At 37.2% G+C, this 12,795-nt stretch overlaps 1 protein-coding gene across 1 annotated transcript in view; it reads left to right on the plus strand.

Moving 5' to 3' along the window:
• Window positions 1-12,795, plus strand: part of GUCY1A2 (guanylate cyclase 1 soluble subunit alpha 2) — a 442,918-nt gene that overhangs the window by 37,775 nt on the left and 392,348 nt on the right. The window contains exon 2 of the mRNA XM_069080535.1: window positions 9,281-9,342. Within this exon, the coding sequence (XP_068936636.1) occupies window positions 9,281-9,342 (62 nt within the window). The remainder of the gene's footprint in view (window positions 1-9,280; window positions 9,343-12,795) is intronic.

Consider the following 12,795-nt stretch of genomic DNA (forward strand, 5'->3'; position numbering starts at 1 on the left):
TGTCACATTTGTTAAATGCTCAGGAATTCTGTTGTAATTCTACCTCATCATGACTCTGGGAATTATGAAAATATTTGCTAGTATTTTCCAGATGTGGAAATGGAGGCATTTTCCCAAGGCCTGTTGGTCCCAGGTGAAACCTTGACCCCCTGAAAAATTTCAAAAGGTCAATTACACAGCTGGGAATAAGACAGAGGTCCTGACTTCAAATGATATATTTAGTTTGGAGTCTATATTTCCTTGCTTTTTATGTTGCCAATAGACTCATAGGCTGGGAAAACACAGAGGTTCAACACATTCACCTACATTGACAGCTGCCTGTTCATTCGCATTTTAAAAGTATTCAATCCACTGGTTGGATTGAATTGACTGGTATCCTAATGGGTTTTATTGATGTTTTGACTGCAGGCAATCTTTAAACATTAAAGCAGTGCCCTAGCTCCACACAATGGAAGCAGTTCAGCAATATAAACCCTATTCCTATAAAGAATTTGGTATTTGGACTGATTTTTTTTTACTGCTATCTTGACTAAGTAGCCAATTACTGACTTACTGAAGGGGAGTGGAGGAAACAGGGAAGAGAGAAAGTTACTTGTATTGAATAGGACACCACCTGAAGAAGGCAAGCCTGGGTGAAGCTTCACAGATGTTTGGGGAGAGCTCAGGGCAATAACAGTGCTGAGGAAATGGGGAGGAAAGAAGGTTCCTAACAGCTGGAAAAGAGCGAAGAAAATGGAGGTAGGAAGGTGCTGAAGACAAACTGAAATTTTTAACTCTTTAGCTAAGTGGACCTTGCTGATGTGGCTTTGATTGAAATGCCTAGAAGTAATCACAAGTGAGCTAGCGATAAGCACTCCTGCTAAATATTCATAGTAGTTTGTATATAATATCAACTCAATCATTAGTCTTCAGGAATAAAACCATCATTGCTACTGTAGAAATTTTAAACATTGGAAGAGGATGACTTAGTAAAGGAGTGTTAAATCACCCAATCCATCCCACAGAATAAATATTGTGTTAGGATATTGTTTGTATTATATAAAATCAGATTCATTTAAACGGACATTTAGTGCAGCCATATTGGTATTTCTGATAATTTGTAAGAATCATAGTTTTAGGGCTGGAAGGAACCTTAGAGCCTATGTATCCCTTCTTTTTATAGATGAGGAAAGCTGGAGAAATTAAATGACTTGCCCAAAGTCACACAGAGTAACCATCTCACTTTGCTTTTTGCTTTTCCTCATTTCATATTATGTAAGATGAGCCTTTATTTAGGACAGTCTGCTTCTGAATCATGGCTACTTTCCTGATTGACAGCATTTACTTTCAGGTTCACTTAGCACATCATACCTAAATCTATGTGCTAAAGAATTTCCAAACTACCTTCTTATACCTTTTTCTATTTGGAATCATGTCAAAAATTTCTGGTGGTTAATTTTAATCCTAACTACTCTAGAATATTATAAGGAAAAGTAAGTGGCTTACTGTCTACAGCTCATAACTAAAACTATTTTTAGTCACTTTAGTCTATAAAATAAACAAATATGGTGGTGATATAGCAATGAAATGATTTCTTTTATGAAACTGGCTCTAAGCTATTACCCATTCATTATATAATAATAGTGGTGTGCAAGTGTGTGACAGTGATAGTTTTCAAGGCACTTTTATAAATCTTATTTCAGTTGAACCTTTCTATGTTAGCAAACTTATATCAACTCTTCTCTTTTGATGTCCATGATTTATTTTAATGATGAGATTATAATATCTCTCTGCTCTGTGTCTTGCAATTGTCTGACTAAAAACAAAAGCATTCTGACTTACCCATTAATATCAGTATATTGAGTGGCAGCTAACATATAAAGAAGAATCTTTATGTGTGTTCTTTGCTTATCCAATTGAATTGGTTCTGCCTGGATTATAAGGATACATGTGACTGATAGGAAAACATTGTTAACATTGAACAGTTAAGTTCAAATTTCCTAAGTATTGTACTTAGCAATCAGTTTTACTTGACATTGCCCAATGGAAACATTTCTAATTAGGGATCAAGGAATGATTTAAACAAATAGTCCTCAAAATATGGTCCCCCAAGCCATGGTTGGTTGATCTACAATTGTTCTTTAGGGAGCCTTTAAGCTGGTACCTTAAAGGATTAATATGTAAAGCATGGTTGTGTCTGTACTTTACATATTTACATGCCATAGGTTATCTTAAAATATCAGTTTCTGAACATCTCATCAAAAGAAAATCATTCTTTCTGTTTCTTTCTAGTGTATGTGTGTGTCCATGTGTTATGTCAAACAGAAATGCATGGAATTAGAGAATAATGGTGTCTTGTGCTTGGTTAAACCACTTACTAACTAACGAACTAGATAATATTTGCTTTTGGAATTGAAGCATAAACCAGAGGATGATTTATGCATTTGCTACTTGTTCTTTCCCATGGAAGCACCAGTTGACAGTCTGTTTTAATGTCTGAATTTAAACCATTATGCATATTGCTCACAAGAAAGGAAACAGCATCAGGGATAGTTCCCTGCACTTGGAGTCCACTTAGCTAAAGAGTTTTCACACATTTGAACACGTGGGTTCAAATCCTGGATATATCAAATCGATGTGGCCTTGGGAAAGTTACTTAACTTCTCTAGTTTTTAATATCTGTAAAACTAAGGTAGTTGAATTAGAGGACCTTTAAGGTCCTTTCTAGATAGAAATACATTATCCTATGACCTTCAAAGTCTTTTCCAACTCTAAAAGTCATAATCATTTAATATTTATAGTGGGAAGGCCCAACATTTGTTAGTGACAAAGTCATAAGAGATCATTATGTGCTAGGATGAAGCATGGGTCTCTCACTTGTAACCTGTAGAATCTCCCCAGTGAACATACATATACAGAGTCATAGTGCTGATGGCATAAATGCATTTCTTATTCACACAAGGTGAAACTGGCATGCTAACCTAGGCCTCCCACCCAGCAGTTCTTCCTTTGGTGATGGGCTCTTGTACTCTGATTAACTGATGTTCAGTTTAATGTCCTTCTAGCCCTGTTGGAATTCCTAGAGGTGAGATACACTTGAGAATTACTCTGTTTCCTCTATAACCCTCTGGTCATCAAATTTATGCTTTTGAATCATGATTTTTGTGGGTCTTCCTGAACAAAAGGATCCAGGCTAGTCTTTTAGCTCTGTTTTATAATAATGTATTGTAACCCTGGGCATTAATTTCATTTTTCTGGGACTATGCGTCTTCATTTCAGAATGAAAGGGTAAGGTTAGGATGCTCCTAAGGTCTCTTTATCTAAACAAAAACCAAACCAAACCAAACCAATCCCTATAAAATGCTCAGCACCAGTCAATTCATCATTCACTGAGTTTGAGAGTGTTCTCCCTCTGTGGACTTTAATTGACCCTGATGTTTATTTTCTAGCTCTTTTGTCAATCCTCTGCCCAGCCCCACTTCTTAATCCCCTGTGGCCCTTTCTTTCTTACCCTGTCACTCTTTCATGGTGGAACTGTGTAGAATATTTGGGGTTATTTTCCCACTCTTTATCCCAAAGTAGGCCACACTGGCCAGGCTGTAACTCTAGCCTAAAGTCTCAAATCTTAGCTTTGAGAATTTTACTTCTGTATTTTCCCTCTTCCCTCTTCTCTTCACACTCCCCCTCCCCCAAGCCATTTTGGTGATTTGAATGTGCCAGGAAAAGTTTTTATTCCATTTTCACACATTGTCCTTATCTTGGGCTAGTAGAATTGGTGCTATACCCTTATAGAATCCATCATCATCATCATCATCATCATGATCACCATCACCACCACCACCACCACCACCATCATCATCATTATCATTAACAACAGGCTTTCAAAGTACAGAGTCAAAACCACATTGGAGAATCATGAGGTAGCAATTGACTTTCCAAAATGTGGATACCCTTCTCCCCTCAGTTTATGAACCATAATTGCATCAACCCTGTCATCATTCATGGAAGGGATATGTCAGTTTCCTCTTCTATGGCTTCATTTACTATCCCTGGAACTTTCCAAAGTTCCTTTCTATGGCCACCACTTCCCTATGTGTGGTGTCTTCCCTTATTAGAATATGAGCTCCTTAAAAACAGAGATTAACTTCACTTTTTCATTTGCATTCCTAGGGCTTATGAATATACTAAACACTTAAAAGTTGTCATTCTTTCATTTATCATATCCCTGCTTCCTGTCTTTTAATGGACTTGTTTCAAGGATATGCTCAGTGAATTTACAGAAAATGAGCTAATATCCTCATACTTTTATTCAACTACAGAAAGCTATTTTGTGATTGGTTTAAATTAGGCACAAAATTCGATAGATTTTATCCATTGGTGCAAAGGTTGTGGAATATTGAAAATAGCAGGAAATCTACTTGTTCCAGATTCTTGATATCAAAAGTAAAGAGAGACAGAGAGAGAGAGAGAAAGAGAGAGACAAAGACAGAGAGAGAGAGAGACAAAGACAGAGAGAGAGAGAGACAAAGACAGAGAGAGAGAGAGAGAGAGAGAGAGAGAGAGAGAGAGAGAGAGGAAAGGAGGGAGGGAGGGACAGAGAAACAAGGTATCTGACCCCATCACAAAAAAAAAGAGTGAAAACAAGGTAACAATAACACTAATAACTGACATTTGTATAGTAGGATTTATGAAACACATTACATGCATTTTCTCATTTGATCTTCATAACAAACCTGTAAGGTAGAAACTAAAGGTGTTATTTAGCCTTATTATACAGATAAATAAACTGAGGCTCAGAAAGACTGAGTGACATCCCATGTGAAGTCAGCAAGCATTTACTAAGCACCTACTTACTATGAGTCAGGCACTGGAGATACAAAGAAAAGTCAAAACAGTCCCTGATCTCAAGGACCTCATAGTCTCTCTTTAGGCAAGACAACATGAAAACAACTCTGTGCAAACAAGATATACACAGAATAAATTGGCCATAATCAACAAAGGAAAGTCACTAGAATAAGGGGGACCAGAAAAGTCTTCTTGCAAAAATGTAGGATTTTAGATAAGACTAGAAGGAAGCCAGGAAACAGAAATAAGGAGGGAGAACATTCCAGGCTTGGGGGGGGGTGGGGGGCGCGGAGGGGGGGAACAGTCTGTGAAAATGCATAGAGCTGAGAGATGGAGTCTGAAAGCAGCCGCATAGAGACCAATGTCAATCCCCAAAATATTGTATCTATTTCCTCTACATCTCTTGGATCTGCATTCTTCTCTCCAAGAACAAAGAGAGCCCTGGTTCTATTTGTTTAGACCTTCACCCTTTTGCCTGTACTATTACAGTAGTCTTCTACTTGGTTTTCCTGCCCCAAGTCTCTCCCATTATGAATGCATCCTCCCTTTGCCCTGGCTGTCTTCTGTGCCTGGAATGAACTCCTTCTTATAACTACATCTTAAATGCTGTTTCTTTCAAGGCTCTTTTCAAGAGCCAATCTTCTTTGTGAAAACTTTCCTAATCTCCTCGACTGCTAGTGATGTCTCCTTAAAATTATCTTTATTTTGTACATATGTATATATGCACATGTTGCCTTACCCAGCTAGACTGTAAGCTCCTTAAGGGAAGGGACTATTTCACTTTCTCCTTTGTATCCTTAGCATCTAGCACAGTGCCTAGCAAATAGTAAGTGTTGAATAAATGCTTGTTGATTGATTAGAGGTAAGAACTGTCCCTAACCAGAAGACTGTTTTATTTGTATTTTGACCATTTTTGGTTAGTTAAGTAATTTTTTTTTTAAATATGAGGTTCCTTTCAAATGGTGGTCAATTCCCTAAGCAGAGCGATTTTGTATTTTGAAAAACAGGCTTCTTGGGGTAGTTAGGTGGAACATTGAATAGAGCACCAGCCCTAGCGTCAGGAGGACCTGAGTTCAAATTCGGCCTCAGACACTTAACACTTACTAGCTGTGTGACCTTGGGCAAGTCGCTTGGCCCCAATTGCCCTCCAAAAAGAAAAGAAAAGAAAGCAAAAGAAAAGAAAAGGAAAACAGGCTTCTGTGAAATAAACCTTGATAAACCAGAAGATCAGGACATTTTCTGTCTGGCAGCAACCACAGATGTAGATTGGCACATTGGAGAAGGTACAATGGTCCTGGTTAACCGTAGGGTTGATATAGAATGACTTGGCTTACCTGAAACTCTGCAGAATGTTCCCAGAGGATATTTTCCTTTTAATACATTTCAGAGGCAACAAATTTAACTCCTGCTGAGAGCAGGAGTAATTGCTTCACACAGGGAAAAAAGTTCTTTAAAAGGCTTAATTCCTTTCACAGGAATGTGCTTTCTTATTACCCTTTGAGTTTTAAAGATGAGAAATTCTTAGTAAAGAGAAAAAAAATTATACTTGAGTACAAATGTGGCTGTTCTTGGGGTAACTGACCCCATGTACTCTGGTATCTGCTGCTACATGTTTTGTGACAAGACACTGGCCAGTCCTGCCATGGTATTCTCCATCCTTTAGATACATTGCCAAAGGGAAAATTATCTTGGCTCAGAAATTGTCAATCCAGTGCCAGAGACCTTGGAATCCCAGGAGTCCTGCCAATGACTAATGGTAGTTTGGTTTAGGTTGTCCTTGGGTTAAATCCTAAAGGCACATATTCCCCCTTGCATGCTACTCTAAGTATTAGGATGCCTATGTCTGCCTGTTCATACTTATAACAGCTCTGGCCACGCTGCAGTAGTCAAAAGCCTCCGGTCTAGGCTTATTCATAGTCTGGTTTCCATGTTTTCCATGCATAAGGCAGTCTTCTTTCCCCTAGGTTTACTTCCTGGACCATAACTTGAAAAGCATGCTCCTTTAAGTAGTAGGGAAATAGAACTGATGTTTATCTAGTTCTATAAAGATTACAATGTTCTCTAGAGGCACTATCTTATCATTTAAGCCTTAAAATAATACTTTTACTCTTATTTTATAGATGAAGAAGTAGGATGAGAGAGGTTAAGTGACTTGCCCATGGTCCCAGAGCTAGTAAGTCTCAGAGGAATTCAGGTCTTACTTACTCCAAGTTCAGTACATCAGTCTCTATGCCATTGTTCAATATGCTTAACTATGGTACTCAGTTACTTTTCTAATTTGGTTTAAATGAAATTAAGCTTCTATTATGGGAAAACTTTTATGATTTGATGCAGAGTGAAATAACCAGACCCAGGAAAACAATATAGAAAGGAACCTCTGCCCTATGCTCATGCTTCCCCCCCCCCCCCCATGCCCCTTCTCAATTCACCACTTTGTAAGGGCATCTGAATTGGTAAGGGACATAACTAGGACTTTGAAGACATAAAATGATAAGGTCCCAGGATGATTCCTTACATGAAACAAGTGAGACACACTGTCAGTGGCCAAAACTTCATCTTTTCTCCTCTTCCCGATGTAGTATTTTTCTGCTTTTACTTTGAGGTGGCTTCCATTCAACTTTTGACCTTTGGTCTTAGAATCATTTCTTGACTTCCTGCTTGTTCTCTGTATCAGTTGTCTTTAGAAGGTCCTAGTTTAGAAAAGTCACTTCATCTCTCAAAGCACCAGTTTTCCTCATATATAAAATGAGGGGCTTGGACTTGATAAATTCTAAGGTTCTTTCCTACTCTAAACCTATGAACTTATGACTATCCCAGAGTTTGTGATCACTTACCAACACAAGGCTGAGTGGTCTGTGTGTAGAAAAATCATCCTTGGGCCGGCTAGGTAGCTCAGTGAATAGAGCACTGGTCCTGGAGTCAGGAGGACCTGAGTTCAAATCTGGCCTCAGACACTAGCCATGTGACCTTGGGCAAGTCACTTATCCCCAATTGCCCAGCCTTTCCTCCTCCAAAAAAAGCAAAACAAAAATCAAAATCATCCTTGTGACAGGTCAGTCATCTGATAGTTTTATGTCTTGATAAGGAGATTTTTTTTTCTCTCCCTCCTTGATTTATTCAATATTTTGCCCAATTTACAACAATTTACTCAATTGTTGAAAACAACATTATTGTTTTCACTGTTTATCCTATTAGCAAAAAATTATTTTGCTTACATTTTATTTTGTAAGGAATGTGTTTTGTGATCTTTGTGCCTTTTCTAGCGCTTCCTAGGTTTGAAACCTTCCCTTGGCTGAAGAATGCTAAGGAGAGATTCACAGATTTTCATGGGATTAAAAAATTTTATCCTGAGTTATCAGAGAGAGGGAGAGGATTATAAAGCTTTGTCAGGAACTGTTTGGTAGTTGGCAGCAATTTTAATTTCCTGCCCCTAAGTCCTTGTGACTGCCCCAGAAATTCCCCAGTGTTTTGGTAACAACCTCTTGGGGCCCTTGAGAAAATTAGGTTGGTGACTGTTCTATTCATGAATAGGTTGGATTATTTAAAATTACTTTCTCCTTTTAGCCTCATGCCAGAATCATACTCCTAAAATACAGTAGATTTTCAAAGTCCTGTTCCAGTAAAAAAACCAAAAATCTCTTTATAAAAAGAGAATTCCTTCCATCATCTTGTCTTTATCACCTCCTCCTCACAAGAAACTCCACCCCTGGAACCACCCTGGGCTCTGATAGGTGAGCTTTCACCATATCTTGTCTAGGTCACCATCTCAGTCTTGTCCTATCCCCACCGTCCCCCACTCCCACCCCACTCCCATTTTCTAGCTTCTCTCTTTGCGTTGTCCTCTATTAGCATGTAAATTCCTTGAGGTTGGGGGCCTTCATTTTTTAATCTTTCTTTGTATCCTTAGTTTTTAGTAAAGTGCCCAGCACATAGTAAATGCTTAATAAATGCTCTATTTATCTAACTAGCTATCATCTTTCATTTATCCATCTCACTTTACTGCCACTTGATTGAACATCCTTTGAAATTCTAGTTGAAATAGAATAGCAGGACTTGTCAGAGACCCCTACTGGACTGGACACTATCTTTCATGGTTATATGTCTCATCTCATCAAACATACTGTAAAATCTTTGGGGGGCAGTAATAACTTCATCACCCTCAATCCTAGGCACATTGAAGGAACTCAGTTTTGAATTGAATTGAATAACTAGGAGAAAGAATCTCGAAGAAACTGATGGGAATATAACAGTTTACTTCAAATGGAAAATGTCTGAGATTGTGGAGACCTCCTCTTAGTTCCTGTGGGGAAAACACATGGAAAAATGCAAAATGGGTTAATATTGTAAAACAAACAACATTACATGATAAATCAGTAGTCACCTAGCTGCCTATGATGCTTGGAACAGGGCTGGCAATGATTTGCTGATAATATCTTTTTTTATTATTATTCTGTAGCCTCAGATTATACAGCAGACTCTCAAGAGGACACTACAGTATTATGAGCATCAAGTTATTGGGTAAGTAAAAAGGATTTTGGTGATTATCAGGGGGTAAATTAGAGGTAAATTGCTCACTAATTGTTGAGCAAATGGTTTTCTGCCATCTAGCCCTTGGCCTGAGTGATGTGACCCACTTTCTATCTCAGTTTCTTGATATGCCTATTTGGTATAGTCAACTATTATGGGCAGTAGAAGTGGGGTTGTTTAATGGTTCCTTGAAGTTATTTTCTTTGACTTGTATTTAATTATTGAAGAGAAGTTTCCTCATAATATTAATTTTCTGTCCTTCACATGTACCCCTCCCTGTCCCATATCGTATTATCTAATGTCTCATTCAGTGAGGTATATTAGAATCCCAGTGATGGCCTTTGGATTAGATTTTATAATCTGATAATATGCAATAATAATAATACGAATAAACAGCATTTATAGAGCATTTTAAAGTTTCCAAAATCCTTTACACATGTTATTTCACTTGTTTCACACAACAACCCTTTTAGATACTATTATTAGCCCCATTTTACAGATGAGGAAGATGAAGCTGACAGAAATTAAGTCATTTGCCCATAATCACATAATTAGTAAGTGTCTGAGACTAGATTAGAACACACATCTTCCTGATTCCAAATCTAGCACCCTTTGCACTGCATACCACTTAACAATTGAAAACCACACAGGGATCTACCACAGGCCTCTTAACTCAACTAAAGCCACTTTTCTTATAGTATCGTCTTCTTTTTCAGTCTACCCCCTTAATTTTCAAGAATGTTCATACTATAGATTATTAGCTTTCACTAATGGGTAAAAACAAGACATTAGAGGGCACTTGGAAATGTAAAATAGTTCTGAACTCTAGTTGCTCATGCATTATAGCTTTTACATTTTACTTGGCTATAGTTAGTATATATACATGAGTACACACACATACACACACACATTTATAATTCACCCTATAGTTCAGAATCTCTATTTCCACAGAGAAAATTCCTTACGAGATAAACAAAAAATCTATTTGGTGGTAGTGTATGTGGGAAGGTCGAAATTGAGAACATGCTCGCTCTTTGTTTTCAGAGGTTTGTAGCAAAGAACTTGGGAGAAGTCTTTGTGGTTGTGATAAAAAATTATTTTTTCTGGCTTTTAAAGAATGGTAAAATTTACCAAGGAGCATATGGGGAAAAAACTTTCTGAAAAAAAAATAATCAGGAGAATGCTAGTGACCCTGTGGACATGCTCTATAAGGGTTTAAAGATTATGTTAGTTTTCTTTACATAAGGGATTTTTTTGCGGGGAAGTTGCCATATCAGTCCTCTAGAGTCAGATGCAACTAGAAAAATGGCATAGTGAAATTGTTAGTTGGAGACCATTAAATATTTTAAACTATGTTTTTATTAAACAGGTCATAGATCCATATTTACATATAAATTACATATTACATTCCTATTACATATAAATATTATATAAAAATTGATCCCCCTCTTCACATTCCAAAATAAATTTGATCCTTCATATCATGCTAACTACCTAAAATATATTCTTCCACCCTTTGTGATGATATTATTACATTAACAATAATTGTTTTACTAGAAATTATATTGTTCTGTTTATCATAAAATCAGATATCAGGAAATATTCTAGGTTTTCTTCTGTGATCAGGTCTTCAAAGTAAATTAGATTAGAAAGCTGATAACTGATAATCATAGGCAGTCAACTTGCATTATATTAATTCAGGCCAAAACCTTTTCTTCAATAGAAAGTTTGTTGAACATTAAATCAACTCTTCACTTAATTTTGGTGTCCATATAAATGTGACCTGTGGCCAAATTCCAACACTTGCTACCTGTGTGATGTTGAACAAGTCATCTCATCTTGCTAGGCCTCATTTCTCCATCTGTAAAATGAGATGGTTGGAGTAGATAACTTCTGAAGTTCCTTCCAGCCCTAGTTCTTCATTACATGATTTTATGTATTTGTTATTTATACTATATAATCTTTTATCACCCATTGTTTATACAATTCAAAGAAATCAAACAAGGAACTTAGTACAATGCAATGTGAGTGTAGTTGACTGTATGGTGGCCATTTAAAAAGACCTAAAGCCTCTAATACCTCTCAGAGAACTTAAGTCTCACTTACTCCTGGCTGTGTCCACACTAGATACTAAGTATACTCCATCTTCCTGTTTACCATGACCTCTTCTTGCCCTTCTATTCTTGAAAATTTCCATCCTGCATCCTTGTACTCTCCAATGGGTTCAACCAGACTCCATGTACCAACAGCCAATACCTAGAGTTTCTCTGTCCATGGCAACAGAAGAACCTGGGTTAGAACTTGCTCTTGTCCCATAAAACCTATTGCCTGCAGTGGTTTCAGGGAATCTACCTCTAGCATTAAGGTTATCATAACTCAAGCATCCTGAACACTAGCTATGGAAAACCTGTGAAGTGCTCAGTAGAGATGTGGATGCTGAATTCAATGGCATTCTCCCCAAAGCCATTTCTGACTTCCCTTCCTCCTCCTGCTGTGACCTAAAGTCTGAAGTGACTAGGGTCCTGGTAACTGACCTGGTCTTTTGCCTCCTTTCATGGTTCCTGCTTCCCTCCCCAGGCAGCTTTAGTTTAGGGTTTGATCCTACGCTTGAGTGAGTTAAAATGAACCCATTTCTTCATTACTGGCCTGTCTAACTTTTTGTGAACCTTCTCTAAATCTCATTCTTATTTTAAAAGACTGTGTTATTGGCTAAAATTGCTCAAACTCGATGTTGATCAGTTACATAGGGAAGTTGGCCTTAGGATCATAGATACCGAGCTAGAAGGAACCCCAGAGGTATCTAGTCTAATTGACTCTTTTTTTTTTAGATGGCTGAGGTCCAGAGAGGATACCATAATGGAAGTACTTTTATTCATAACATCTGATGATCCTGCAATGCTACTGATAAACACAGTTAACTTGATAAAATGGTTCCATTTGATGCAGCTGGTCTCACTTTTACAGCTCCTTTCCCTCTCTATGTCATCCTCTCATCTCTTCATTATTCCTTCCATCCTATTTCTTTCCTTTTCAGTTTCCTTCTAGAGTCCAGTGCCTTTGAATTTTTTTAATCCCCTTTCCCATTAACGCAGGAAAGAGTCTGAATGCATCATTTATGCCAAAGTGTTAAGAATATGAGATATGTTTATTTTAAGTCTTTTATCTCTATTGTGGAATATAAACTTAGTTAAAAGAGGCAGTATAGCCTTATATCAAATAGGGTAAGTATATACCTTATTCAAAGACAACAATAGATAAACATTTTATATCAAGAAGACAACACATAGCTTTACAAATTATTGATAACTAAGAATTATTAGTTTATTATCAAATGCATTAAATAATTTATAAATTGTTAATCTCTATTATTAGTAATTATTAATAACATTTCTAAATCACTCTGAAATTTACAAAACTCCTAAATACTGTGAAATAGATAGGGCA

The sequence above is a fragment of the Petaurus breviceps genome, unplaced genomic scaffold (assembly GCF_028583685.1).
Source record: "Petaurus breviceps papuanus isolate PSGF00001 unplaced genomic scaffold, PetGlider_PUasm1.0 91133, whole genome shotgun sequence".
In the NCBI taxonomy this organism is placed as follows: Eukaryota; Metazoa; Chordata; class Mammalia; order Diprotodontia; family Petauridae; genus Petaurus; species Petaurus breviceps.